This window comes from Prinia subflava, chromosome 3 (assembly GCF_021018805.1).
Source record: "Prinia subflava isolate CZ2003 ecotype Zambia chromosome 3, Cam_Psub_1.2, whole genome shotgun sequence".
NCBI lineage: Eukaryota > Metazoa > Chordata > Aves > Passeriformes > Cisticolidae > Prinia > Prinia subflava.
In genome coordinates this window covers 248415-275562 of record NC_086249.1, presented here as the reverse complement: position 1 = coordinate 275562, position 27148 = coordinate 248415, and the positions used below count along the sequence as shown (strand labels likewise).

The 27148-nt window shown below is 57.7% G+C and overlaps 2 protein-coding genes and 1 long non-coding RNA gene across 8 annotated transcripts; 2 read left to right on the top strand and 1 right to left on the bottom strand.

Annotated features, from left to right (window-relative positions):
- LOC134548727 (ragulator complex protein LAMTOR1-like) lies at nt 1-4390 on the top strand. The gene is made up of 5 exons (XM_063393674.1): nt 1-159; nt 1817-1962; nt 2916-2993; nt 3428-3554; nt 3837-4390. Exons 1-5 carry the CDS (start codon nt 118-120, stop codon nt 3927-3929), a joined length of 486 nt encoding a protein of 161 aa, XP_063249744.1. The 5' UTR covers nt 1-117; the 3' UTR covers nt 3930-4390.
- Nucleotides 3958-5982, bottom strand: LOC134548731 (uncharacterized). Its single transcript, XR_010079880.1, has 2 exons — nt 5845-5982; nt 3958-5043 (listed from the first exon to the last, which is right to left on the bottom strand). It is a non-coding gene; the product is annotated as an uncharacterized LOC134548731 (long non-coding RNA).
- Nucleotides 5632-27148, top strand: NUMA1 (nuclear mitotic apparatus protein 1). 6 transcript variants are annotated; one of them, XM_063393663.1, is made up of 26 exons: nt 5632-6218; nt 8928-9000; nt 9928-10016; nt 11691-11770; nt 12517-12599; nt 12688-12768; nt 13048-13132; nt 13531-13657; nt 15097-15251; nt 15598-15715; nt 17162-17279; nt 17616-17756; nt 18089-18211; nt 19250-21355; nt 22045-22086; nt 22992-23060; nt 23163-23273; nt 23354-23572; nt 23673-23815; nt 23909-24140; nt 24871-25150; nt 25248-25384; nt 25488-25700; nt 26058-26168; nt 26257-26424; nt 26632-27148. In XM_063393663.1, the coding sequence occupies exons 2-26, from the start codon at nt 8959-8961 to the stop codon at nt 26659-26661; spliced, it is 5103 nt and encodes a 1700-aa protein (XP_063249733.1). In that variant the 5' UTR covers nt 5632-6218; nt 8928-8958; the 3' UTR covers nt 26662-27148. The 6 variants fall into 6 exon arrangements, with proteins under 6 accessions (XP_063249733.1, XP_063249732.1, XP_063249734.1 ...); XM_063393662.1 differs by having other exon boundaries at nt 5632-6665; XM_063393664.1 differs by lacking the exon at nt 5632-6218 and adding an exon at nt 7066-7214 and having other exon boundaries at nt 13534-13657.

Here is a 27148-nt window from a genome sequence, read left to right as displayed (position 1 = left end):
ACGTGCGTGAATGCGGGCGCGCGCGTGTCCCCGCCGCTCACGTGACCAGGGCAAAATGTGACTCGGCGGTCACGTGATCGCGCGGCGGGCCCGTGCCGCAGCCGGGGCCCGCTCGCCATGGGCTGCTGCTACAGCAGCGAGGCCGAGGCCTCGGACCAGGTGGGCCTGGCGCCGGGGGGACGCGAGGCCCGCGGCGGGGGCGGCGCCGGGAGGGACGCTCGGCCCCGCTCCCGCCTCCCCCGGGGCTGCCGGGTCGCGGGGGGGGCAGGCGGCGCGCGTCCCCGGCGGGGCCCGGCGCTTCCCCGCTCCCGGGCAGTGTCTGAGCGTTGCTCCCGCCTGTCGCCGCCTCCGTGTCACTCCGTGTTCCTCGCGTGTGTCGCGCCGCCTCGCGTGTCCCCTTGGTGCCGCGTGGGGGCTGGAGGCGGAGGCCCGGGGGTCGTGCCAGACCCTTTCCCCGTCCGAGGCCTCAAACGGCAGCGGCGGGAGCAGCGCCAGCTTCTCCTTCTGGGACAGCGCGACTGCCGCGCAGCTCAGGGGCCGAGGCACAGCTGGGGCTGTCACCTGTCCCGTGAAACTTACTCCGCGGGTGCGGCCAGAGCTCGGCTGTGACCGCCCGGCCCCCCTTGTGTCGTGAGAGAGGAAGGAGAAGGGCCTGGGCTGCAGTATAGCAGCAGGAGGGTGGGGAGAGGAAGCTCCTGGCCGGAGACGAGCTGGAGATGCCACCGAGGGCGTGTGGGGCGGAGTGGTTGCACTCCCAGCTCACTATGGGTCACAGGCTGAGCGTCCTTTCAGGACAAAACAGTCATGGAAGGGCTTGAGTATGTCCAGGGAAGAGAAGGGGCTTGAGCACAAGAAGTGGCCGAGGGAGCAGAGGATGCTCAGCCTGCAGAAAAGGAGGCTCAGGCGAGACCTTCTCACTCTGCACAACTCCCTGACAGGAGGGTAGAGCCAGGTGAGGGTCTGACTCTGCTCCTAGGGAATAAGTAAGAGGAGAGGATGAAAGGGCCTCTGGTTGTGCCATGGAGGGTTTAGGTTAGATATATGGGAAAATTTCCCTGAAAGTGTCGTATAGCCCTGGCACAGGCTGCTCAGGACACTGTTGGAGTCCCCATCCCTGCAGGGATTTAAAAGCGGTGTAGGCTTGGCTCTTGGGGTGATGGTGAGCTTGGCAGTGCTGTGGGAAAGGTTGGGCTCAGAAGGCTCTTGCAATTTTCCTGATTCTGTGATCCTGTTGTCTTGGGTGTTTGTGCCCATGATCTCCCTACTGAGCTCTTCTCACCAGCCCTGCAGCACCATTCAGACAAGCCAGAGGATGAAGGGCTGAGCTGCAGCTCTGCACCTCCTGGCGTGAGTGGGGGAACATGCCCTGTGACTCAGGGAACACCTCATCCTACACGGTCCCTGGGCTGTGGCAAGTGGGGTTCACCTGGCTGAGGTGAGCCCCCTGCTGTGCCAGGGGGGGCTCTCTGTTGTGCCCAGTCAGGGCTGGGGTCACAGTAGGTCCTCATTAGCTGTGGGGTTTCATGCAGCTTGATGCTGGCTGCAGACTCCTGTCTGCAGGAGTGGCCACTCCAAATGTGCTGCCTGATTTCAGCCACACTTGCTGCCTTTGTGGGTGGCGGGGCTTCAGCTGTGAAAAAGCAAAAGAATTGGGCAAAGAGGTGCCTGGCAGAGCTGAGGCCGTTCTGGGTTACACTGGGATGGACAGGGAGCCCTCCTGGCAGGTGAGGGAAGGGTGAGACTCGCCTCATCCCATGGAGTTAATGGTGCTGGTGTGGGGAAGCCAGGGCTGATTTTCCTCTTGCCTTTCACTCAGGAGGAAGAGACAAAGCGGCTGCTGGAGCCGGCAGCCAGCCCACCCGGCAAGGTGCTGAATGGAGCGGAGCAGAGCTACCACAACCTCCCGTCGGCACGCACCGATGAGCAGGCCATGCTGTCCTCCATCCTCGCCAAGACAGCCATGTAAGCCTCAGGCTGTGCCCACGGGGCAGGCAGCACGCCTCGGGGACCGGCGGTGACCCTGCATGTGGCAGGTGGGGGGCTGCCTGGCTGTGGGCCCCGGCAATCAGCCAAGGGTGCTGAGGGGAAGGGGAGAGCTGTGGCAGAGTCCCCTGTGTCCCTCTGTCCCTCTGCTTGGAGCCCCATGGGGACACAGAGACAAGCCCCCAGATGTGAGGTAACCCCTTGGCTGCTGGGCTGGAAATAGGGGCAGGGTTTGGATAAGAGAGTGAATCCATGGGGATGTGGAGAGGGTGTCTGGGGGGGGCAGCAGCACCGTATCCCCTTCTGAGAAGGCTTTTCCTGCAATGCACAGGAGCAATGCGGGGAGAGGGCTGTGTCCAGCCTGGCTGGGAGGGCTTTGGGATGCTCGTAGGCCGCTCTGCTCCGTGCCTGACATTGGGGAGCTAGTGGCCATTGGTGTGTGTCCAACATGCAGGGCCACAGCAGGTCGGAGCACTACTTAGCTGTGGGGTGCACACAGTGGGGGTGCAGCAGGGCCCTGGGCAAGCGCCTGGGTCCTCTGTGAGCCCAGGGCCCAGTACCGGTGCTCTCAGGACATCTGCCAAGCACATTGTCCTCCCAGTGGTTCCTTTTCTCCTCAGGTGGCTGCATGCCAAGCTCCCCAGAGCCCAGAGCAGCCCCCAGCTTCCTGCAGCCTCTGCCTGCCTGTGCCCCAGGGCAGCTGTGGGCAAACAGTCCCTGGCACTTCCTTTCTGGCGAACAGCCGCTCCAGCCTGGCACACTTGTGTCCAGCTGGCGGCATTCACCAGGCAAGTTTGGTCTTGAGATGTTTGCTTTAGGGTGCTGGCAGGTGCTGGATTTTGTCTATCCTGGTCAGAGGGTGCTCTGAGATGAGGAGGGAGCTCGGGGAGCAGCGAGCCTTCAGCGGGAGCCATTGTCTTGTGTCTCTGCAGCAACATCATCGACGTGTCAGCAGCGGATTCCCAGGGCATGGAGCAGCACGAGTACATGGACAGAGCCAGGCAGTACAGGTGGGACCTGTGCTTCTCCCCTGGGGTGCCCACAGCCCCTTCACAGCCATGTGTGTCCCTTGGCACGTCCCAGGGGTTTTGGCCTGGGGGAGTGAACTCAGCATGCAGAAGGGCTGCCGCATCTCAGAGAGCAAGGCCCATGGCAGTGCAGGCGGCAGAGGCCAAGGCAAAGGGCTCCTGTGTTTAGCCCTTGGGGCAGATGATGGGGGGCTGGATGTGACTGCTTCTGCCTGAAAGGTGCCTGTGTGGGAGAGCTGGAAGCTCCCTCATCCTCGTGCTGCAGGGAGTGAAGGGGGCTGGATGCTGTTGAGTGCAGCATCCCTCCTCTCTCTTTCTCCCCCTGGGGGTGCCAAGTGCTTGGGGGTGCAGCACCCATCTTCTGGGGGTTCCCCTGTCTTGGCATGGCACTGATGTTTGCTGCTCTCCCCTCGCAGCACACGCCTGGCCATGCTCAGCAACAACCTGACACACTGGAAGAAGCTCCCACTGCTGCCGTCTCTGACTAACCAACCGCACCAAGTGCTCGCCAGCGACCCTGTGCCCTTTGCAGACCTGCAGCAGGTGAGCAGGGCTGGGGTGAGCCCTGAGCCCTTGAGATGCTCCCCAGAGACACATCCTCACCCTGGAGGAGCAGCAATGCCCTCCTGGCTTACCCAGAGCCCTGACAAGGCTTGTTAGAGCTGAGGGCAAAGCCTAGGTCAGGTTTTAGGCCTTGTTAGAGGTGGGGGCAAAGGCCAGGAGAGCCTTGGGGGGGCTGGAGGCGAACCACCTGCGACGGTTTCTTTGGGACAACCAGGAGTTTCAGTAGCCACCGGTGACACAGCCATGTCCTCGTGCCCGCAGGTGTCCCGGATAGCTGCCTACGCCTTCAGCGCACTCTCACAGATCCGTGTCGACGCCAAAGAAGAACTGGTTGTACAGTTTGGCATCCCCTGAATGTGCCCCCACCACCGCTTTTTCACCGCTTTGGATTGTTTTTGGGTTTTTCCCTTTTTTTTTTCTCTGTATCCCTTCCCTCCCCATGCTGCTGCCACAGAACTTGGACAGATACCCTGTTTCCTACTAAATGCCAGGGCGTCCATCCTTGGCACGTCCAGCCCACCTGCATTGCTTGAGACGTTCTCCTCCTCCTCGTGGATGGGTGTGCATGGGGAGGAGGCTTGTCAGGGATGAGCACAAAGGGAACAGCCAGTGTAAGGAGGCCCTGGTATGGGTCGGCACTGTGTGCCAGGTCACCAGGACGGGTGGGCTGGAGCCGGGCAGATGTGATGCTCTGCGTGGGGTCTGGTGGCTCCAACACCATCCCTTCTCCTTTTTATGTCTTTAGACCTTTATTTTGGTTGTTTTTTTAATAACTATTATTTTTTGCCACAGTAGATAAAGGCACGTTCATCCAGCGCCTGTCTCCACTGGTCACTGTGGGACACAGCATGGACGTGATGGGGGAGCCATGCCCTGGTGGGGGGGGTACACACATCTGTCTGTCCCTTGTCACCTCTTCAGTCATGTCCCACGGGGCCAAGAGGACAAGGGGACGGGGAATCCATGATGACTCTCCTTTAAGGGGAAGGAAGCCCCTAAGGTTCGTGAATGCTCATGGTTGAGAGGAATGTCAAAAGTTGGAGGGTTTGCAAATAATCAGAAAGTTTTACTAGTAAATTACACACATGGCATGGAAATTGCAGGGTACCCTTTTATGGATAGGTTTCCCCGTCCTGAAGATGGATTTCTCATTTTCTATGCAAATTTCTTATCATGCACAGTCTGTATTTTCAGGTCTTCCTGGAAATGGGTCAGAGGGGTTTGGGGGGTCTTTAGTGGTCTTAACCCCACCTTATAGTCCATGCCCACTTCCTGCCACTCAGTTCTGTGCTTGTGCTGTACTGTGCTTACCAGCAGGAACTCCAACAAGGATGTTTTTCCAGTGTTGTGCTATCTCACCTTGCCCTTCTTCTGCAGCCACATCTCATTCTTTCTCTTGGTGTGTTAATATCAACAGTTGCTGTTTTTTACCAGCAGTCCTTGCTTGACTCCACAGCCATCCCATTATCTGTGTTGGAGACATACACATTAGCTCTCTTATGTTCTGGGAATAGAACGCTCAGTAGGACTTTGGACTGCAGTTTATGGGGTCATTAGAGGGTGGGCTTCAGTATGCATTAGGCCCTTATAATTGAGAGCTGAAAGGGTCTCACTTTGGATTGGTGAGGTCGCAAGACAGTGGGCTTTAGGGGCTTTAGTCATAGTAATTTTCCGTCCAGGCCACAATTTGAGTTGGTTGAAGGTTCAACCACAAAATACGGTTCCACTTGGGTAGGTACTCAGGCAAGAAAAATAAGTTTCCAAGTCTGTTCATTGAAAACAGATGCTCGATGAGCATCTGTTAGTTCCTTTGAACGGGTTATATCCAATAAGCTCAAGAGGGGCTTAGCCCAGGTGCTGTTTTTGAAGGCCAAGGCCTAACAAGCATTTCTCAGGTTTTGGTGGGGCCTGGGCCGTGGCATGCGCCACCTCAGTCCTGTCCATGACCAGACTTCTCTGGGCCTCTACAGGATGAAATCGGGCTGTGGCCATGGGGACAAGCGCAGGACTCCTCAAGTGAGATGAGGCCCAACTCTCCTAGTAGGTCAGGACAGGTTTGGGGGCTGGTGAGGACCCTTGCCTAGGTGGCACTGCAGGGCAGAGTGAGGTGTGTGCATGTGACATACGGCCAGAGTCCCCCACATGTCCCCTGACTCACTGTGGGCTTCCAGTACTCCGTGCCCCGCATGTGGCCCCACATAACCCCCATCATGTGGGGGCCTGAGCCCCGCACTCGCACACAGCCCCGCGGTCCCGTGTGTCACTGTACCTTCGTGGGAGGCCCCTGCCTGTGTTCCCCTTGCCACAGGCAGCGCTGGAACCCCCTCAACACCAGGTCTTCCCTCGCTCGGACTACTGCGTGTGTCCCACGGGAGCCGTGGCCCCCGTGTGTGCCGGTGACCGGCGGAGCCGCCCCCTGCAGTCCGCCGTGTGTGCCGCAGCCCGCCCGCGGTCCGCCCGCCTGACGCCCCCGGCCCGGCCGTGCCCAATGGGCAGGAGCGGGGGCGGGCGCTGCCGTTCGAATAAGAGCGGCGACGGCCCGGGCAGCGGCGGCCTCGCTCTGGTACAGGAAGATCAGTCCGAGTGGAGCCCCGGCGGCCCCGGTGACGCCGAAGACAGACACGATCCCCAGCCGCAGTCACGGTACGGGGAAAGCTGAGGCGGGGCGGGTCCCGGTGATTCCCTTGGCGGGTGCTCAGGGCCGCAGAGCGAGGCTGCGCCACAGGCGGGCAAGGCGCGAAACCCTCGGGCCGCCGGGCACGGCTGTGGCACAGCCTCCGTCTCGGGCCGAGCTTCCCGAGCGGCGTCCCCTTCCCTAAGGACGGGGGCGGCCCGGCCGGAGCGTTGTGTCGAGCGTGTGGTTCTTCGTTTTCCGGGGCTTGGTAAAGTCGCAGCCTTCGCTAGCGGCATTCAGCGGCCGCGTTCCTGGCGGGCTCCTCTGCTGCCCCCAGCGCCGGTTTGAAAGAACCTTCTCCTTGTGCCCTTCCTGTGCCGTGCTCGGGACAGGCCCCTCCTGCGGCCCCGAGCGGCTTCAGGCGGCCCAGACGCTGCGGAGATGACTTCCGAGGCTCTCCCACACAGCAGCGAGGGGTGAGTGTCCCTTCCTCGCCCGACACCTCTCTGGCCTAGCTGGCGACCCGTAGGGTCCGGTTCCCGTTGAATCCGTGTCCCCGGCGTGTGTGCGTGTCGGGGGGAGTTTTTCAGGGCTCAGCTGAAATGTGACTCTAGTCAGGCTCGAGGGAGACGTAGCATCGGGGACCATTCTCTGCCGAGCCCCCGGCTTTCCCTGAGCTGAGCTGAGCTGGGGCCGGGAGCGGGTCTGTGCCGGCCCCACCAGCTCCCCGTCACTCAGGGCCTGGGCAGGGTGGCGGCAGTGAGCGCGTCCGGGCTCGGACGATTCCCCTGCCCATGGCGCGGCGCCGGATGTTTGTGTGCCGTGCGCCTTTAACGAGCGCGGCCCCGGCGCGGTGACGTGGGGTGGCCCAGGGCCAGGAAGGGAACCGCCGCCTGCCAGCCCCGCCGAAGAGAAGCTCAACAACTTTTCTTTTGTGCGTGGCCGCTGGCTCCCCGGCCCTCTCTGGCTTGCCGGCGCTCATGGCGGATTAACTCCAGCGCGCCGACGACCGCCGCGCGGCCCCGGTAAGGCCCCAACAAAGACTTTCCGCCTCTTCGTTGTTTTGTTTTCCACGGGGTTGGCGCGGCGGAGGGGGAGGGAGGCAGGGCCGGCAAAGCTCAGCTCGCCCAGCTCCGCCGCCCGCCGCAGCGTACGGCTCCCAGCCCGGCGCCTGGCGAGCCCCCGAGGTGCGGGTCCCCGGGCCCGCGGGTGGCCGCGCCGCGCTCGCCAACATCCGGGCGCTCGGGCCGGCGGCTGCTCTCCCCTCCGCCCCGCGCCAGCTGCGCGCCCGTCCGTGCGCGGGGCTGCCGTGGGTCCATCGCTCCGCCCGGGTGCTCCCCGCGGCCGGACGCCTGAGCTGCGACAGCCCGGGGCCCACGGGCGCGTCTCCCCGGCACGTTGGCACGTCGGGCGCTCCGGAGCGCGGGCTTGCGTAACGCCGTGTGTGACCCGAGCGGCGCAGGGGAGAGCGGGGAAGGACAATGCCGCCGCGGCCGCCGCTACCTCCGGGACTCGTTCCCCGGTCCCCACCGCCCCGCTGCAGCTGCTCCCTTCGGGGATGATGAGGCTGGAAGGCACTGACGGCCTCTGGCGGGCTCCCCAGCCGCTTCCCGCCTGCCTTCGCGAATGGCATGTCCTCACGGGGGGTCTCAGATGCTCAGGGTGGCCAGTATCAGCGGTGCCAAGCCAGGCTGTGACCGCGGCAGGAGCGCGTTAGCCCTGCCCGTCCAGATCGCACACCAGGCACCGGTGTGTTCGTAGACTGCTTCTGGTAAAGCCCAACTCGACGCTGGTGGCACACGGTCTTCTCCGAGGGTCTGCATCCCGTGCTGCACGAGTGCTTTGCCCAGTGCCTTTGGGTGGATTTTTAGCGGGAGGTTGTGGCTGTGCCACCGGGTGGAGGGACAGTAGTTACTGGGTGAGCTGGCCATGAGAGCTGGGTTTTAGCCAAATTGGAGGGAGAACCTGTCCTGCTGAAGATCCCATGCTTCCCAGCTGGACTGACAGCAGTGGAAGCTCTGTAGTTTCCAAAGTCACCGTGAGTGGGTGGCTGTGCTGTGCTGAGCAGCTGCAGTTCCTCACCAGACTCGTGGCCCATCGTCGTGCAGGTGTCCGGGTGCAATACAGGGTGAGGAGCCCCCCTCCTCATCTGGGTGACGCTTTTGTCTCCCAGCAATCCCCTCCCCTGGAAGACTGCCAGGGTGGCACTGAGGGCAGCCAGTGTGGAGGCAAAGGTTGCTGTGAAGGGGGACTGGCAGTGATCCCAGATCCCATCAGGGCAGCTCATCCCTGCTCCCACCCAATGAAGCGATGCCCGGCGAGCTCCCTGTGCCCCCAGCAGGTGGTTCTTTCACTAGCAGCAATGGGGAGGGGAGCTGGCAGCACTTTAGTGGCACGGCCACTGTCTTGCCAGGCAAGAAACACTAGTGACATTTGGAGGTGAGAGGGAGAGAAGGCGGCACAGCAGGAGAATGAGGAGCCTGAGCAGCAGTTTTCCACTGACCCCTTGTCAGAATCCTGATCTGTGGGAGTGGACCTGGTTGGTGCTCAGCATTGCTCCACACTCTCTGCCTTGGAGGAGCAGGATGATGGTGGCTACTCCTGCACAGCTGGCCCGATGCAGGGACACATCCTCCTTTGGTGGGCAAAAATGCCTGGTGCTGGTTGCAAGTCACTTAGTAACATAATTACTATACTTTACCTTTTTTATTGCCCCCCACCTTTGTTGGTGTTTTTAGGTCTGGGCGGTGACCTGACAGGCTGGCCACAATGTCTCTTCACAGCACAAGAGTTGCTGCTCTCCTTGCTTGGGTAAGTCTCCCTTCCTCTGCTGGAGCTCACTGGATAGGTGGGACATGCAGCTACCGGCACTGGCAGCTTCAGGGCTTGTCACAGGAGGGATTGTGGCTGTGGCGGGTCCTAGGGTAGCCTAGTTCTTACTGTTCCTGGGCAGGTGGGTCTTTGCAGAAGAAGCCTTGCTCACCCTTCCTGTTGAGTAACCAGAAATGCTGGACTGGCTTGGTCTGGTTATGGAAACCGCCTGGGAGAAGGAGCTGAGCCTGAAGCAGGCAGCAGCTGTACTGTAAAGGGGTTGTTGGATCTGCCTCACAAAGCACTGCTGTGTCCAAGCAAAAACTCATAGAATGGTTTGGCTTAGAAGGGACTTCTAAGTTCATTCAACTGGAATGCCCTGCCATGGGCAGGGAGACCTCCCACTAGCCTAGGTTGCTCCAAACCACATCCAGTCTAGCCTTGAACACTTCCAGGGATAGCAGCCACAGCTTCTCTGGACAATGCTCACAGGGGACAATTTCCTGTCAATAGCCCATCTAACTCTGCCCTCTGTCAGTGGGAAGCTATTCCCTCTTTGTACAGGCCTTTGTACAAAATCCCTCTCTAGCTCTTTTGGAGCCCCTTTAGGCACTTGCAGGGCCTAAAGGTCTCCTTAGATCTGCCAGGACCTTTTTTTCTCCATGGCGGACACCTCCATGTCTCTCAGCCTCTCCAGAGAAGAGGGACTCCTCAGCAGCATGATAAATGGGACCTATGCCAGACTCCCAGGTGTGGAGCTGTGGGGATCATGTTTATCTGTTCCCTTGGAAGGGGTGGTTTCAAGGGGTAGATTTCCTTTCACACCCAGACCAGTCTTGCTGTCTCCTGCCAGGTCTGGAGATGATGGGTGGCACAACACAGTGTTGTCTTGGTTTCTGCCTTCTGACTGTCCCACCCCATTTCTAGGTGAACAGCACAAAGGTTTGTCCTGATCCCCTCAATGATCTGTCCCAGCTCCAGGATTGTAGTGTCTTCATCAGAATTATCCACAAAATGTGAGTATGGGGAGCCGTGTGCACATTTCGAACCACACAGCTGGGTCTGGACTGCCTCCTGGAGCCATGGCCCCAGGAACTAAGGGGCTTTCTTCATGGGCAGGGTGGGAGTGGGGCTCTTGGGGTATTTATTTCTCCTCTGGCACGTGCGATGCTGGGATCTCCATCTCCTCTGTTCCACTGCACAGCTTGGGTCTGTGTACAGAGCTGGTGGGCCCCACAGAGCTGCCTAGGGAATGTTTTGGTTAGAGTTCCTGTCATTTGAGACTTGTTATCACTTAACATCTGGATTCGCTCCTGGCATTGAAGAAAAGACCTGAGTGCAGCTGCCAGTGCCACAGGGGTTCCTGCAGCTGCACAGATTATTAATTTCTGTTGATGCTGCTCTGGTGAGGGAACAGCCCAGCAAAGTTTTCCTGAGTTGCAGGCTTGGGATCCTGAGGAAGCCTTGTGTCTGGAAAGCAGTGTAAAGAATGACAGTTTCTGCCTCATGAAGTACTTCTGTTGCCTGGGGATGTCAGGCTGCTGTTGAGTATAGTGTGGCCTGTTCTTTCCATCCTGGGACCTGAGGTGGTTGGACAGGGATGGGAGGAGTGCCTCCTTCAGGAATTGTGTTTGTTGCCTGGGAGCAAGGGATAACTAAAACCTACAGGCCATAATGGGCATCAGAGGTGGGACGAAGCCTAGTAGTTAAGGAGCTGGCAAAACAAATTGAGAGGGTGTGAGGCTGCCATGCATTGCTTTCAAACCCTTCCGGTGGGAGGCTTGCTGGGAGCCTGTCTGCTATGATTACCTCCTGCGCAGGGAGAGCCTGCCTGGAGCAGGGATCTGCCTGCAGTGGGTGGGGAGGAAGAACCTGCCTGCACTGCAGATATATTTAGTCAGATGTGGTTAATCTCCTGGGTCTGTGCTCCAGCTTGGATTAGTAGGGATCCCGGTGGCGTGTGCTCTTGCAAGAGGCCTGGCCGTTGCTTGATAAAGTGGGATAGCAGCAGGGCAGCTGCCACAGCAGCTGGCTGATCCGAGGAGCTCCCAGTGGCACCAGGGAAAGTCTGTGAGGAGGAGCAAATCCTCGTGGCAGCCCCTGTCCCAGGCCAGGTTCCTGTTTTTGGCACCTTGGGAATGAGAGACAGTACTGAAGCAGTGCTGGTCAGGCATGATTAGTGTGGGTTTTGGGCATGCCGTTTCTGAGCTGCAGGTGGGTTCAATGACCCTTGTTGGGTTCCTTCCAGCTCAGGATATTCCATGAACTGTTGGATGCTCAGGAAGAGTAGTTGCAAGTAAGTGTAGGAGGAAGCTTCAGTCTCCCCAAAATCCAGCAAGAAAAGCCTGAGGCTCTGTGCATGGACTGGCTCCTGTGGTGCTTCCTGGCTGGTGGGGCCACCACAAGCTCCCTGTGCTGCGCTGGATGCCAGGACTGGCAGGCAGAGGAGGAAGCAGTGCCAAGGAAGTGTTGGCTACCCAGCTCCAGCTGCTCTTCCAGCAGGGAGATTCCGGGGGATTCCGCTCCTATGCGTGGTGCGGTTGGCCCTGGAACTGCTGGCCCTGGTGTGGGGGAGAAAGGCAGAGCAGTGCCCCAGAGCCAGCCCTTGGCTCAGCGAACCCTGCTGCACAAAACTCAGCGTTGGTCTAATCCCTCCAGAAAGAGGTAACGCAAACCCTGCACTCTTTCAGCCACGGGAACAAGGAGGGGGAGTCTGTGCTGGAGCAGCCGCTGCCAGAGAGGATCTCCTTCATCCACGGTTTCCTGCAGAGTAAGACCCTCCCCTGGTGTTGGGGAAAGCGACTGCCCCTGCTCGATGCCCCTGACCTTTGAGGGAGTCTGGTCTGCTATCTGCAGCTTCCCCCTCCACAAAGTGACACCCCCCACCTCCCCCCCACCCGCCTCAAACCCCCATCAGCAGCTTTGCAAGGTGCCAGCAGCTTTCCCACAGCAGCCTGTGGAAGGGAAAGCTTCCTGATGGGAAATTTCAGATGGAAATCCTTGGCAGAGCCTGGGTTCAGAGCAAAGGGGGTCCTGGGTGTGAAGGGCAGGGTGACAGTGCCTGCTCTGGGGATGCTGCCTTGAAGCAGTTTTCCTAGTTGGGTACCTGGACTCAAGCTCTACAAATCCCAGTGGAAAACCTTTACCCAAGTAGAAATCCTGGGAGGGGAAATGGGAAGTATATCACATTCTTGCTCAGCCTTTCCTGGAGGGAAGACACCATATCCCACCTCATATCGCACGCTCCAGAGATGGCATCTCGCCTCCACGCTGATGTTGGAGGCAAGATGCCAAGGGAGGCTGGGATTTAGGATTGGCTTCCAGAGAGGGGAGTGAAAGTCAGTCAGAGTTAATGGCCAAGGCTGACCATCAGGGATCTCATCTCTGGAGCCCATCCCGTCCCATGTTCCTTCCTGGGGATGCATTACAGTGCCCTCCTGGCCATGAGTGTCACCTCAGGGGAGGCAGTGTGCCCAGTGGCTCCTGTGTGACTGGGAATTCTGCTTCATGTTGCAGAGCTCTGTAGGCACAAATTGGCTGCAGAAAACCTGGTCTCTGCACAGAAACTTCTGGATGGGGAGGAGCTGGCACTGGCAAAGGTAACTGTATGTCATATTTTAGTCCCAGACAGCACCAATGTGCTTGTGACTGGCCTGGGGTTAGTGATGGTTTTCCTGCCTTGTTCAGGTGGCCGTGCTGCTCCTGTATCACACCTCCATGAGTTCCAAGAATCCTGGTGACTGGAATGAATTTGACTATAAGACCCAGGTAATCCCTTCGGGGTTCCTCCTCTGGATCTGAGGTGCAGGGGGAAGCAGCGATGCCTCTGGGGGGAGGTGCTCCGAGACTTGCCCTCCTGGGTCCCATTGAAAGAGAGTGTGGAGTGGGCACTGTGGTGCTCACTGGTGGTTTTGGGCTATCAAAAGCTTGGCTGTAAGTGTGGGCAGCAGCACAGGGAGGCAGGGAGTGGCCCACTGGCCCATACCTGCTGTGGTGCTGCCTGCGACCTGCAGCAGAGCCACTAACTCTGCAGCTCCTCCAACACAGGTTGAATTGGCATCCATCCTCAAATTTGTGCTGGATAACGAGGAGTGCCTGAATGAGAATCTGGAGGCATTTCTACAGAGGAAAGGTATGTGTTGGGCCCTGACTTTTCCTCTCATTTGTGCTGCTGTAGCTGCCCAGCCATAAAGGCAGCTGCACCACCCAGATGCCCTCAGCTACAAAACAGTGGTCTGTAAACTCTAAGAGTAGGGCTGCCTTAGACCTGCTGGCTCTTCCTACTCAGCAGTACCTCAGCAATTCCCTGGAGGAGTGGAGCAGGTGGGATGCAGGCAGTCTTGTGGGAGCGGAGTTGCTGGGGAAGGACTGTGAAGCAGGAGGGATGGGGATGTAGGACAGGTTTATGGCTTCCTCAGTTGGGCTGTTCCATCCCTACTGGAATTTGTGGTTCCTGTGCCCCTGAGATTTCAGCTGCTCAACCTCTTAGATATTAAAGATCACAGCCTTCTTCTCCCTTTATATTTCCAGCAGAGCCGTCCTTGTCCAGTGCGTCCAGCAGCAGCTTTGAGGAGCATTCCCCACTGTTCCCTCTCCTGCACAAGCGAGAGGTGCGTTTCCTGGAGCTGCAGAGGATTGCCTCCTTCCCCAGCACCAGGTACGTGCCCTGGCAGCCAGGAGAAATGAGGAAGAGAGTGGAGTGGGTAGGGTGGCTTTTGGGACCCGCAGATGTATTTGGGCTGCACGCTGACTCCCTGGAATGCCCTGTTCTGTCTTGGTGGTGTCCTGCTGCACATTGCTCGGGCATAATGTGAGGTTAAGCTTGGGCTCTAGCTCCTTTTAGAATCATGGAATCCTTCAGGTTGGAAAAGCACTCTGAGACCACCAAGTCTAACTGTGGCCGCAACACTGCCAAGGCCACCACTAAATTATATTTCCATGTGTCACATCTGCTTGGCTTTTTAAAATCCCTCCAATCACGGCAACACCACCAGTGCAATGCGTAGCCTATGCCATGGCTGGACAGCTCTTTCAGAGAAGGTATTTTCACAATATCCAGCCTAAACTCCCCAGGCACAATGTGAGACCATTTCCTGTTTTCCTGTCCCTTGTTACCTGGGAAGAGACCAGCACTCAGCTAATCCTGCCCTCCTTTCAGGGAGTTGTAGAGATTGAGAAGGTCCTTCCTGAGCTTCCTTTTCTCCAGGCTCCCTCAGTTGCTCCCTCAGTTGCTCCTCATCAGACTCATGCTCCCTTCCTCACCTCTGCTGTCCTTCTCTGGACACACACTAGCATATCAGTGTCTTTCTTGTGAGAGGTCCGTGACTGAACCCAGGATTGGAGGTGCCTCACCAGTGCCCTTCCCAGGGGAGCGGTCACTGCTTCAACCCTGTGGGGTCACACTATGGGTAACACAAGTGGGGATGTCCTTGGCCAACTGGGCATGCTGGTGGTGGTTTTTGCCCAGCACTTAGAGGTTGGTGTTAGTATAGGCAAGGGGAGAAGCATGACCTTTCTGCTCAAGTGATGTGGCATCAAAGTTATTCCTGTGAACCTGATGCCAAGATGAATTTTGCTTTTTTATTTTCTTCACATTTATTAGTAGCTCTTAAGACTGTTACTGTATAGTTATATAGTTCCTATCTGTCTCCAGTATTTTTCCTACCCTGGTAGACAGAAAGACAAAACACATTCCAAAGACCCTATCCTAATCTTGGTTTTTTTGGGAACCAAGGACATGGCAACCTCCCAAGACACTTTCCGATAAGGAACTAGCAAAAGGAGGGGCTCCAGAAGAGGGTTGAACCAGAAGGAGGAGGAACCAATGCCTTAAAAATCTAGTAACAAAACAACACACACAGAAAGACATTTTAATATAGGAGGCAACACAAAAGCTGGTCTTTACTTGGAGGCATCCAGGGGCATTTTTCCATAGTTGCCAACAAAATGTTGTTTTGTTCCTAGATTTTTAAGGCAGCAGTTCCTTGGGGAGCCAGGCAGGAGCGCCTGCTCCAGAGCTGAGGGTAGCAGAGTGGGTCTGGCTGCGTGGGGCCTGCCCTGGCTCAGGATAATCCAGCTCTGTGTGTGTCCCTGCAGCCTCCCCAGCACTCCGTCTTCACCCATGGGGGACATCATGCAGACCCCCCAGTTTCAGCTGCGGCGGCTGAAGGAGCAGCTGGCTTTTGAGAGAGAGAACCGGGAAGAGCTGGAGGTGGAGGTGGCGGAGAGTCAGAAGCTCGTCATGGAGAAGGGTCAGTCGCTAGCAGGATGTCCTGGGGTGCAGGGAGGGGTCTGTGGGGCAGAGATCTCCCCTTGTTTCTCTGACTTGTGTTGTTACCCCACCACAACTCTGCTCATGCATGGTCCATCCTGCCAGGCCGCAAGTGAGACTCCAGCTTCCTTCTTCCGTCTTGTGTTCCCTTTTACATCCTGGGCAACAAAAGCCATGACTGAAGCAACACCTATGCTGAGCAGCAGCGCTGGTAGCCTGGCTCTTTGATCTCCTGCTGTAGAGGGTTTCTGTGCAGAAATGCTGTTGTTGGGGCTTCAGGTGACATGAAAAGTTGGTAATGGGCCCTTTCTTGCCCCCTGCCCCAGATGCTCAGATCACCACGATGCAGCAGCAGATGGATCGCTTGGTAAAGCTCAATGAGAAGCAAGCTGAAGACCAGCTGGAGCCCAAAGAAATGGAGGAGCTGAGGGAGAAGAACGAGAGGTAATTTCCAGGAACGTGCACTCCTTCCTCCTAGGTGGGACCTTGTAACTCCCACATCATTCCCAGACCCTGTGTTGTCTGTCTCTTCCCTAGCAGTGCATGAAACAGGGGAGAAAGCAAACCTTCTTCCTATTCCTCTGCCACTGTGCCCGGGGGAGAAGACAGCAGGCACAGAATCAAGGAAGTGTCTAGGCTGGAAGGGACCTTAAAGCTCATTCAGCTGGAATGCCCTGCCATGGGCAGGGAAGCCTTCCACTAGACCAGCTTGCTCCAAGCCCCATCCAATCTGGCCTTGAACACTTCCAGTGATGGGGCAGTCACAGGTTCTCTAGACAACCTGTGCCAGGGCCTCACCACCCTCTCAAGGAAGAATTTCTTCCACAATATCCAATCTAACCCTGTTCTCTGTCAGTGGGAGGCCATTCCTGCTTGTCCCGTAACTCCAGACTCTTGTCCAAAGTCTCACTCACTCAGCTGTCTTGGAGCCTCTTTAAGTGCTGGAAGGTGCTCTGAGGTGTCCCTGGAGCCTTCTCTACTCCAGGCTGAATACCCCTGGGTCTCTCCCAGCCTGTCTCCAGAGCAGAGTGGCTCCAGCAGCCCTTGCAGCGTCTCCTCTGGAGACCTTCTTGCTCCAGCAGCTCCACATCCTTGTGATACTGGGGTCCCCAGAGCTGGAGGCAGCTCTTCAGGTAGGGTCCCACCAGAGAGGAGCAGAATCCCTTCCTCCCTTGCTGCCCAAACTGTGGGATCAGCCCAGGACACAGCTGTGCTGCCATCAGACTGCCTGTGCCCTCAGGGCATTTACAGCTGCAGCCCATTTTTACTGCAGTGGGCATGGATCCAGTCCCAAACCATGCAGCCTGTTCTAACAGCCCACTCTTAACCCAAACCCTGCACGGGAGCAGCTATTCCCGTTGTGTGAAAAGGGTGTGCTGTCCATGTGTGTCTCACCTGGCCTGGAAAAGGGGGAGATTTCAGGGTGATCCTGGAACTGACTCCAGCCCCCTTCCCAGGCCTTTACTTTGATCCTATGGGCTGGGCTTCATCACACACTTGAAGTCCCCTGTCACACTGAGTCCTGGTCTTTGTCCCTGTGCCACTGTTTACTCAGGAAGGCTGCCCAACCTCCACTGGAAGTGCCATGTCTTTTTTGCCTTTTCCTCACTTATTTCCCTTTACGGTGGTGGGGCTGGAGTCCCACAGCTGCCTCTGCTCTCAGTTTGGAGTGGTTGGGCTTCTGCAAAGCACAAACATTGCTTATCTCTGCTCTGCTTTGCCACCTGTTGGGACCCAGCTTTAGAGCTGGGTTCATGGTAGAGTCACAGCAAGGCATGGAGATCCCTTGGAACTTTTAGTTTCCTTGGCAGTATCCAGCAGCACCGATCCCTGGCGATCCGTGCCAGGCACAGGCATGCACCCCCTCCTTAACCACCTCCTTTCCCACAGCCTGGTGGGGCGCCTGCACGAGGCCTTCAGGCAGTGCCAGGATCTAAAGACTGAAAAAGCCCAGATGGACCGAAAAATCAACCAGCTCTCCGAGGAGAATGGGGATCTTTCATTCAAGGTATGGGCTGCAGTGTCCTCTCCATGTCCACACAGCCTGGTTGGTTGTGATGGCACTCAGGGCAGAGGATTTGATGGCAGTGCTGGCATGTTTATGATTCCACTAATGCAATCTTCGGCCCAGTGACAAAGCCTGCCTTGGGCTCTGGATCCTGGTCCAAATAAGAACTGTGATGGGGGAATGGGGACTGGGTGGAGCTGCCTGCATGTGGTGAGCACCTGGAACCCAGGGTGCCCATGTGTGCTGCAGCTCTTGGGAATGGGGAGTAGGCAGAGCCCTGGACAGCAAAGGCACCCTCTAACTCTCCTCTGGACTGGGTGGATTTTTACTTGACAGCTGCGGGAGATTGCCAGCAATATGGTCCAGCTGCAGCGAGCCCTGAATGAGCTCTCGGAGGAGCACAACAGTGCCATGGCACAGTCGCAGGAAAAGCAGCAACAGCTGGAGAAGGAGCTGCATTCTGCCCTGCAGGATAAGGTCAGGGGGCCTGGGGAGTGGTGGGTGACTCCCTATAGTTCCCCCATAGCCCCCCCAGCTGGGGGACATGCCAAATGCAAGCAGGGTTCAGCAGCCAGGAGCCTCCTGCCCATTTGTGCCAGCACACAGGAAGAAGCTGTGTAATTGTCAGCTGCTGTGGGAAGCCTCTCCCTGTTCCTAGGAAGGGTTCCTCGTGGTGGGACAGGCTGCTGTCCTTGCAGTGGGGAGAGACAAAGCTGCTGGAAAAGCATGGTGTCAGTACTGACTGTGCCTCTTCTTGGTTGGTTGGCTTTTCTGTCTTGCACCATGCTCAGTTTCATCTTCTTCCCCAGAAATGCTCAGAAGAGAAAATTGAGATTCTGCAGGGAAAGATTTCTATGCTGGAGGACCAGCTGGCCAAGCTGGAGGAGTGCAGCACCCAGGAGAAGGGAGAAGTCATGGGGGACATTTTGAAGGTACACTGGGGCTCCTGCAGCCCTAATGGCTTGGATGGTAAACTAGTCCAGTTGGAGCGAGCAGCAGGTGCCACAAGATGCATGGCAAAGCCATGTGTGGGGCAGAGGCTGCTGCTGCTGGATAGGGGATGTGGGGCTGGGCATTCTCGGAGAGCCCCTTTTGGGCTGAATTTGCAAATACTGCTCCCAGGGAGCTGGTGGCTCCCCCAGGCTCTCACAAGATGAATTGGTTGTGAAGGGAGCATCTCCTGCATGGTGAGAAGAAGGTGTTTGGTCCAAGGGAGCAGAGTGGCCCAAAGCTGAGGGGAAAGTGCAAAGTGCACTGGGGGTGTGATGGGAGGGGAGGCAGTCACTGGGCAGCTCCCAGTGGGATGCAGCATGTGGGGCTCTGGTGAGCATGTTGGGTACAGCTCAAGGAACACCTAGGGGGTGCATGCTTTGTCCCTGTAGTAGTCTGATCTTGGCTGGGCACCAGGTGCCCACCAAGCCCCACTATCACTCCCCTTCCCAGCAGGACAGGGGAGAGAAAAATGAGATGGAAAAAACTAGTAGGTTGGGAGAAGGCAATTTGCTAAAGCAAAAAAGGAAAGGTGAAAGTTTGTGTGCATAAGCAAAGAGAAAAGGTAATCTCTACTTCCCATCACCAAGTGATGTGTAGATACTTCCTGGGATGCAGGGCTTCAGCGTCTGAAGTGGTTTAGGCAAACACTAAAATAGTGAATGTCCCCTGTTCCTCCTACATCCCTTAGCTTTTATATCTGAGCTGGCATCATATGGTGGGGAATATCCGTCTGGTTAACTTGGGTCACTTGGCCTCATTGTGTCTGCTCCCAGGATCTTGCCCACTCCCAGACCCTTCCTGGGGGGTGGGGGCAATGTTAAGAATTCATTTTCCCTTAGAAGCTTTCACAGTGCTGTGCTTTGCATGTGTAGTTGGAAAGGTGTTGGTAACACACCAGTAGTTTTGACTACTGTGCTGAGCAGCACTCTGTGTCTCCCTCAGAGACAATACAGTCTCCCTGCTTTTCTCTTTGCCAGCTGGAGGAGCTGAAGCAGGAGGTATCCAGCCTCACAGCCAAAGGAGTGCGGCTGGAGGAGGAGAAGCAGCAGCTGGACAGCCTTGTCACCAGCCTCCAGAACTCCCTTTCTGAGAGCCACCGGGCCCGAGAGAAGCTGAAGCGAGACTTGGAAGCACGGGCTGCTGAGGGCCAGGCTGAGCAGCTGGCTGCCCTCAGTGCCCAGCATGAGCAGACCCTGCAGGAAAGGGACTCTGCCCTGCAGCAGCTCCAGCAGGCCAACGCATCCCTGAGCAGCCAGCTTCAGGCTGTGGGTGAAGAGAAGGCTGCACTGAGTCACAAAGTTGGCGAACTGGAAGCCCAGATCCTGGAGCTAGGTGTCCAACAGCAGCAGGGAGTGGCAGCAGAGGCACTGAAAGCCCAGCTGCAGGAACTGGAGGGCAGGCTAAAGGAGAGCCAGCAGAGGTTGGCCGATAGGGAGAAGCTGGCCCGGGAGAACAGTCGCCTGCAGGAGCAGCTGCTCTTCCTGGAGGAATCCCTGCGGAACACTGAGGGTATACTGGAGGATGAGAAGAGACGGGCAGCTGAGTGCCTGGAGGGCAGCCTGGCCAGGATCGCTGAGCTAGAGGCAGAGAGACAGCAGCTGGTTCAGGATCGGCAGCCAGGTCTGCCGGAGCGGGGTAAGGAGCTGGCCACATGCCACGTGCTGGAGGAGAGCCGGGAACAGCCCATGGGAGCCTCTCCTGCTGCACGAGGGGAGGATGAAGAGTGCAGGCGGCTGAAAGCGGAAATGCAGGCGCTGAGCCAGGAGCACAGTCGGGCCTGCCAGCAGCTGCAGGCTGAGCAGGAGAAAGTTGCTGTGCTGGAAGCCCAGGCAGAGCGGCTGGCTGGCCTCCAGGCTGACCTGTCCAGCACTCAGGCATGGGCAAAGGAGAAGGAGAACGAGGAGCAGAAGCTGAGGGCCGAGATTTCCTCCCTGCAGGAGAAGATGGCTGTGGCAGAGCAAACAGCAGCCCAGCGCATGGCCAAGCTGGAGGCAGATGCCCAGAGAGCTGCTGAGGCACTGGAGGGAGTCTCCCAGCAGCTCTCCCAGGAGAAGCTCAAATCCAAGGAGTTGGAAGGCACCGTGGATCAGCTGAAGATTGCAGAGAAAGAGCTGGTGTCCCTCCGCTCTGCCATGCAGGAGAAGGAGAACTGGAAGGAGCAAGTGTCCCAGTGTGTCCAGGAGATGGAGAGGAAGAACAGCCTGATCAGCAGCCTGGAGCATGAGGTCTCCATCCTCCGTCGCCAGGTGACGGAGAAGGAAGGGGAGAGCAAGGAGCTGAAACGCCTGATCCTGGCTGAGTCGGAGAAGAGCAAGAAGCTGGAGGAGAGGCTGCGGGTGCTGCAGACAGAGATGGCTACTGCAGCCTCCCGTGCAGCTGAGAGGTGCTCGCTGATGAAGGTGGAGGTGCAGCGCTGCCAAGAAGAGATGGAGAAGCAGAGGATGACCATCGAGGCCCTGAAGAGGGACCGCCATTGCCAGAGTGAGCGGGAGGATGAGCTGCGGCAGGAGGCAAAGGTCTGCCAGGACAAGTGCCTGCAGAAGGAGCAGCTCCTGGCTGCCCTGCAGCAGGAGCTCGACAGCGCTCAGGCTGAGCGTGCCTCCCTGGAAAGCCAGCACCACCAGGACCTGGAGCAGAGAGCAAAAGCCATGGCCACACTGCAAGCCGAGCTAGCGCAGGCCAAGCTGGAGGTGGCTGAGGTGCCGTCACTGCGGGAGCAGTTGGCAGAACGGGACCAGGCCATTCAGCGGCTGCAGGCTGAGGCAGCAGAGGCTGGGACACAGCTGGCAGGGCTGCAACAGGCCAATGCTCGGCTGGCCAAGGAGAACCAGGGGCTCAGCAAGAGCCGCAGCCAAGGGCAGCAGCAGCTTGAGGCGGAATTGGGCCAGGCCAGGGAACGGCACACGAAGGAGCTGGAGCAGCTGCGGGCAGCGTCTGAGAAGCTGGTGACCAGCAGCAGGCAGGAGGCTAAGGAGGCTGTACAGAAGCTGGAGGACCTGAGAAAGGAGTATGAGAGCAGCAAAGCAGCAGCCCTGGAAGAGAGGAAGAAACTCCTGGAAGCCAAGCAGAGACTGACAACTCAGGTAGGGATTCCACTCCCAGCTGTGGGCGGGGGAGCCCTCCTGGAAAAGGTGTGTGTTCAGCCTTCTGCACGCCCCTGAACGCATGTCCTGCTCAGCACAGGAACTGGGAGTGTGGGACACATTCCTGGGTGTGAAAGGGACTGTCACATTGAGGTGCTGGAGTGTTTCCAGAGAAAGGCAGCGAAGCTGGGGAATGAGCTAGAGCACCAGTCTGATGAGCAGAAGCTAAGGGAGTTGGGGGGAGCTAAGCCTGGAAAAAAGGAGGCTTGGGGGGACCATCTCTCCCCTGAAAGGGTGAAACAGCTCCCTGAAAAGAGGGTGCAGCTGGATGGGGGTCTGCCAGATAACTTGCTCTCCCAGTTAATAACTGACACGACAATAGGGAATGGTTTCAAGTTGTGTCTGGGGAGGCTTAGGTTGGATATTTGGGAAAAAATCCCTTCCCTGAAAGGATTGTCCAGCCAAGGCACAGTCTGTCCAGGGCAGTGGTAGAGCCCCTGTCCCTGGAGGGATATAACAGACATGTGGATGTGGCACTTGGGGACATGGATTAGTGGTGGTCTTGGCAGTGTTGCGGGAACTGTTGGACTTAATCACGGAGGGCTTTTCCAATCTAAATGATTCCATGAATCTATGAAAAACAGCCTATGTGCCAGCTGTGTACTCACCTCTACCTTTTGTGCTTGCAGGTGGAGCAGCTGGAGATAATCCAGAAGGACCACACTAAGCAGGTAAGACACCAAGTGCTGGCTGCTCAGTAACAGTGCACGGCCTTCCTTGTTTGCCACTTCCCACTGGAGCCACCTTCTCCTCTTCTGAACTGTTTACAGTATAGACCCAGCCATGGAGCATTTGGCTCCTTTTCTGGGCACCTTCACCTCCGGGGGTAGCAACTGGGGTCCCATTCTGCCCCCTCACATTGGTGCCTGCAACTTGGCATGGCTTCTCACATGCCCCATGGCAGCACACAGAGCAGGTATCTGCCAGTAGCATCCAGAGCTTCTCAGTGTAGGAGTGTCAGTGCTGTGATGGCTTCCCCCCTTCGACCTTTAACCAAGGCCCAGCTCTTGGCACAGCTGGTAGGAACAGCTGTGCTCAGACAGCATGGTCCAGATGTGGCTAGAGCAGGACTGATCTCAGATGTGGTAGGAGTTAGCATTTGGGAAACAATGCAGGAAAGGCCCCATTTCCCTGTCCAGAATTCTGCAGAGGCCTTGTGGCTATGACCACAAGGGGGCTGGGGGCTCCTCAAGCATCCCCTCGAGCAGGGAGAGCCTTGCCAGGCCAGAACTTGCAGCAGTCATCTACCTGTGTCAAGAGTGCTAGATGACTTGTGGGACTCCAGGCTGCAAGCCCTAGGGCACTGGGAATTTAACACAGGCTTTGCTTCCAGCATGTGGCTGCTCCTTACACTTGGGTAGTTCCAACTAGTCTTGCTGTAAGGACTGATGTGGGGTGACTGTCACCTTGTCGTGTCCTGGGATCTTCCTTGGCAGTGGGTGGTGTTGAAAGGTCATCCTGTGGCAGGAATTTCTTCGTGCCCTAGAGCTGGCTAGAGAGGGAGGGGCTGTGCTTCTCCACAGGAAGATTATAGTTTTGTGCCTAGAGGTGGTCTCACCAAGCCATGTTTTTGCAGATGGAGGAGCTGAATAAAAAGCTGACCCAGCATGAGAAGGCCACCTGGACCCAGCAGCAGAGAGTTAAGGTAAAGAGGAAACAAAAACCTGGAGGCTGAGCCCTGGAGCTGTTGGTGCTGCCAGAGGGCTTTCCTGGGATGCCTCTAAGCCAGTCTCTTCCCTGCCCATAGGCACTCGAAGGGGAGCTGCAGGCAGTGGTCACCAGCCATCAGGAGAAGGTGGCAGAGCTGCAGGCGCAACTCACCCAGAAGGAGCAGGCAACTGAATACTACAAAGCGCAGGTATGCTGGGGGCTACCATGGCCCTGCTATCCCTAACACTGCTGGAAGGCTTGACAGGATTCCTCTGCTTTACATTCTAGATGGAGAAGGCAAAAAGTCATTATGATGCCAAGAAGCAGCAGAACCAGGAGCTATTAGAGAAGCTAAAGGCCATGGAGCACCTGCAGAAAGAGAACACGGAGCTTCAGAGCAAATCAGAGAGGCTGGCCAAGGAGCTACAGCAGAGCATCCTGCAGGCCAAGGAGGCTGAGATGAGCTGCAAGAATCTTACCAGCCAAATCCACAACCTGGAAGCTCAGGTGGGCATGGCATAGTGGGGCTTCACCCTCTTTGTCCTCACCTCCATCACCACCTCACTTGGAGGATAGATCCATCCATTCGTCCCTGTTTCTCATTCAGGCTGAGGTTGCCAAACGGCAGGTGCAGGAGCTCAGCAAGTTCCAGGTGATTGCCACAGTAAAGGGACAAGAGACTTCCTGCCAGAGTGTGGCTGACCAGAGCACTGATAGCCTCGATGAGGCACAGCTGCTTAACTCCACCAGGTACCAGATGAACCTGCTTCCAGCACCCCCAAATCCACTGTTCCTAATGGCCTGGTAAGCCTGCTGGTGCTACCCTCACCCCTGTCTCTGCAGGAGGGCTACCAGCTCTCAGTTGGAAGCCTCAGTGGTGCCATCAGACAGTGAAGAGTCACTGCTGTCTCAGCGGCTGCCCCAGAGGAAATCATCCCTGGAGAGTCTCTACTTTACCCCCATCCTTTGTGAGACGCCGTCGCAGCTGGAGAGCAGCCCAAACTTCCCGGGTGAATTCTCGCGCAAGACCCGCTCAGCCCGGCGCCGCACGACCATCAACATCACCATGACGGATGTGAGCTGGGGCCCCGCTGGGGAATGCAGGGATCAGGAGCAGCACTGCAGAGGGACTCATGCTGGGAACTTAAAACCTGTCAATGTCCTCTGGCAGCCTAAAGTCCAGCCATGTCCTCGGCTGATCCCCAGCACAGTGGGAAGTGGGGCAAGGGGGGATTCTGCCCCTCTGCTCCACTCTGGTGAGACCCCACCTGCAGAGCTGCTTCCAGCTCTGGGAGCCCCAACACCAGAATGACATGGAGCTGCTGGAGCGAGGACAGAAGAGGTCACAGAAGCTCTCCAAGGGCTGAAGTCCCTCTGCTCTGGAGACAGGCTGAGAGAGTGGGGTGTGTTCAGCCTGGAGAAGAAGGCTCCAGGGAGACTTCAGAGCCCTTGCCAGTGTCTAAAGAAGGCTCCATGAGACCTGGAGAGGGACTTTGGACAAGGGTCTGGGGTAACAGGACAAGGGGGAGTGGCTTCCCCTTGACAGAGGGCAGGGTTAGATGGGATATTGGGAAGAAATTCTACCCTGTGAGGGTGGCAAGGCCCTGGCATAGGTTGCCCAGAGAAGCTGTGACTGCCCCATGCCTGGAAATGTTAAAAACCAGGTTGGATGGGGCTTGGAGCAACCTGGTCTAGTGGAAAGTGTCTCAACCAAGGGAAGGGGGGGCTGGAAGGAAATGAACTTCAGGGTCTGTCCAGCTTAAACACATCTGTTATCCCCTTTTCTCTGGATTTTTCTCTCCCAGAAACAGGCAGAGTCTGAGGAACTGGCCAGCGTCAGGAACATCCCATTGGCTCAGTCCACAAAAACTTCTTCTCCTGCTAAGAGCCGTCTGCGCTCAGGTGTCTCCACCCGTTCCCTCACCAGCTTCCCCTCCCAGGAAACTCTTGCGAAGCTGGAAACCTCCCCAGAGAAGACCCCTGGCAATTCAGGATTGTTGGGTCTCCCTGGGTACCGGCCAGTCACCCGTAGCTCCATGCGCTTGCAGCAGACCAGCAGCTCCAGCCTCGGTGTGTATGAGCAGGGTAGGCTCTTGGACTGCTGGCTGTGGGGTTGTGCCCTGGCTTAGGGGATTCAGGTCTTACCTGGGACCCCCCTTATCCTTCCTTGCTTTGGATTTAGGCCGGAACACCATGAACCTGGGCATGTGCCAGGATGAGCCGGAGCAGCTGGATGATTGGAACCGCATTGCAGAGCTGCAGCGGCGGAACCAGGCCCGCCCCCCCCACCTGAAGACCAGCTACCCCCTAGAGAGCATGGTAAGGGGTGGGAGGGGGAGGTCAGGCAGCCCTTTCTCCAGAACTAGGGCTTGGACGGGGGTCTGGGAACGGACAGTGCCACATCCCCACATCCCCTCCACAGCCGTCCACCTCCTTGGGAACCATCACTGATGAGGACATGAAGATGGGGAACCCAGAAGAGACGCTGCGACGTGCCAGCATGCAGCCCTCCCAAATGATCACCACCGGCAGCGAGGCAGGCAGCCAGCGCAGCACCCGGGCCAGCAGCATCACCACCCGGCAGCAGAGGAAGCGCCTCTCAGAGGAGACCCACCAGGGCCCTGACACCCCCCCAGTAAGCTCAGCCCAGTTCCTCATCACAGCACCCTACTGAGAACAACAGGTGTTCCAGGTTTTGAGGGAGCTGCTGTGGCCCTGTGGGTAACACCCCAATTTGCCACATGTTCCCACTAAACTTGGATCCCAGTGCTCAGTATTCCCAGCATCCAGTGGTCTAGTGTCTAGTACTTGTGATGCTCCCAGTGCTGGCAAGGACGCCATTCCACAGTCAAAGGGCTGAGCCTTCTGCCTTCCCTGGGCACTGCTACCTCGCTCCCATCCCCTCCCTGCAGCCCCTCAGTTCCCTCATTGCTGACAGTCCCACAGCAGGGTGACCCCCAGATGACAGTACGAGCTGTCCCCTGTTTTCCAGTCCAAGAAGCCAACCAGCTGCTTCCCACGGCCCCAGACCAGCCAGGACCGCGGTGAGCAGAGTGGCTCCCAGGTCAGTCAAGAGAGCGAGCAGCCAGCCCAAGCCATCCAGGTAAGCTTCAGAGGGAAAAAGAGGGAGCAGGAGGGACCCCTCTTGTCCTGTCCCACCCTGAGCTAATGGTCTTGCCTCTCTTCTGCAGGCTCAGAGGCGCCAGTCGATGGCGTTCAGCATCCTCAACACCCCCAGGGAGCTGGGGCGGCGCCTGCTGCGCCGGGCAGTCGCCCAGAGGAGCACTCCCACAGCCTCCACCAGCAGCGGCACCCGCCGTTCATCCCGCATCGCCACCACCAAGTCCCCCAGGGGCAAGGTAGGCACTGCCTGATCCCCTGGGCACACTTCTGAGCTCATGCTCACCCCTGTGCTCCCAGCCTCTGCCTTGAGTTCATACAGGCCATGGGGAAAAGGGAGACAGTCCCTGCTGTCCCTGGGGCACCATGGCAACAGCGGGTCCCAGCATGGGGCCCTGCTCACATTCATGATCCCTAACCTGTTGTCTTCGCTCTGTCCTTTCCAGGCCAGTCGCCAGTCACACAAGGACAAGTAATCCTGAGGTTTCCCCAGTCCCCACGTTGCTGGCTCTGCCCTGGCCCCCACACCTCTCCCTGTCTCTCCAGGGCCCAGGAGCACTGAGGGGGAACAGGTGAGGCCACCCACGACTGCCTTGCATATCCCACTGACAGCTATGGGGGTGCCCTGGGCATGGCAAGGGCTCCTTGCCCTTCCTGCACCCATTGTCACCCTAAACCCTTCTGGGACCCAAGGCAAGGGGAGGCACAGGGATTGAGGGCCAGAAACACACAGGTGTGCAGGGGCTGGCTACCAGGCAGCAGCTGCAGGAGCTGAGCTGTCCCTAGGGATATCCTGCAGCCCCAGTTACAGGGACAGAGGTGAAATTAGCATCCCTAGGGCCACAACCCCTGCTCAGTGTCTGTGGGATTCCCCCACCTGCCCTGTCCTTCTGCTCCTCCCAGGGAAGTTGAGGCAGCATTTTAAATATTTCTACTTGTAAATAAAGTGTATTTTTCACCTGC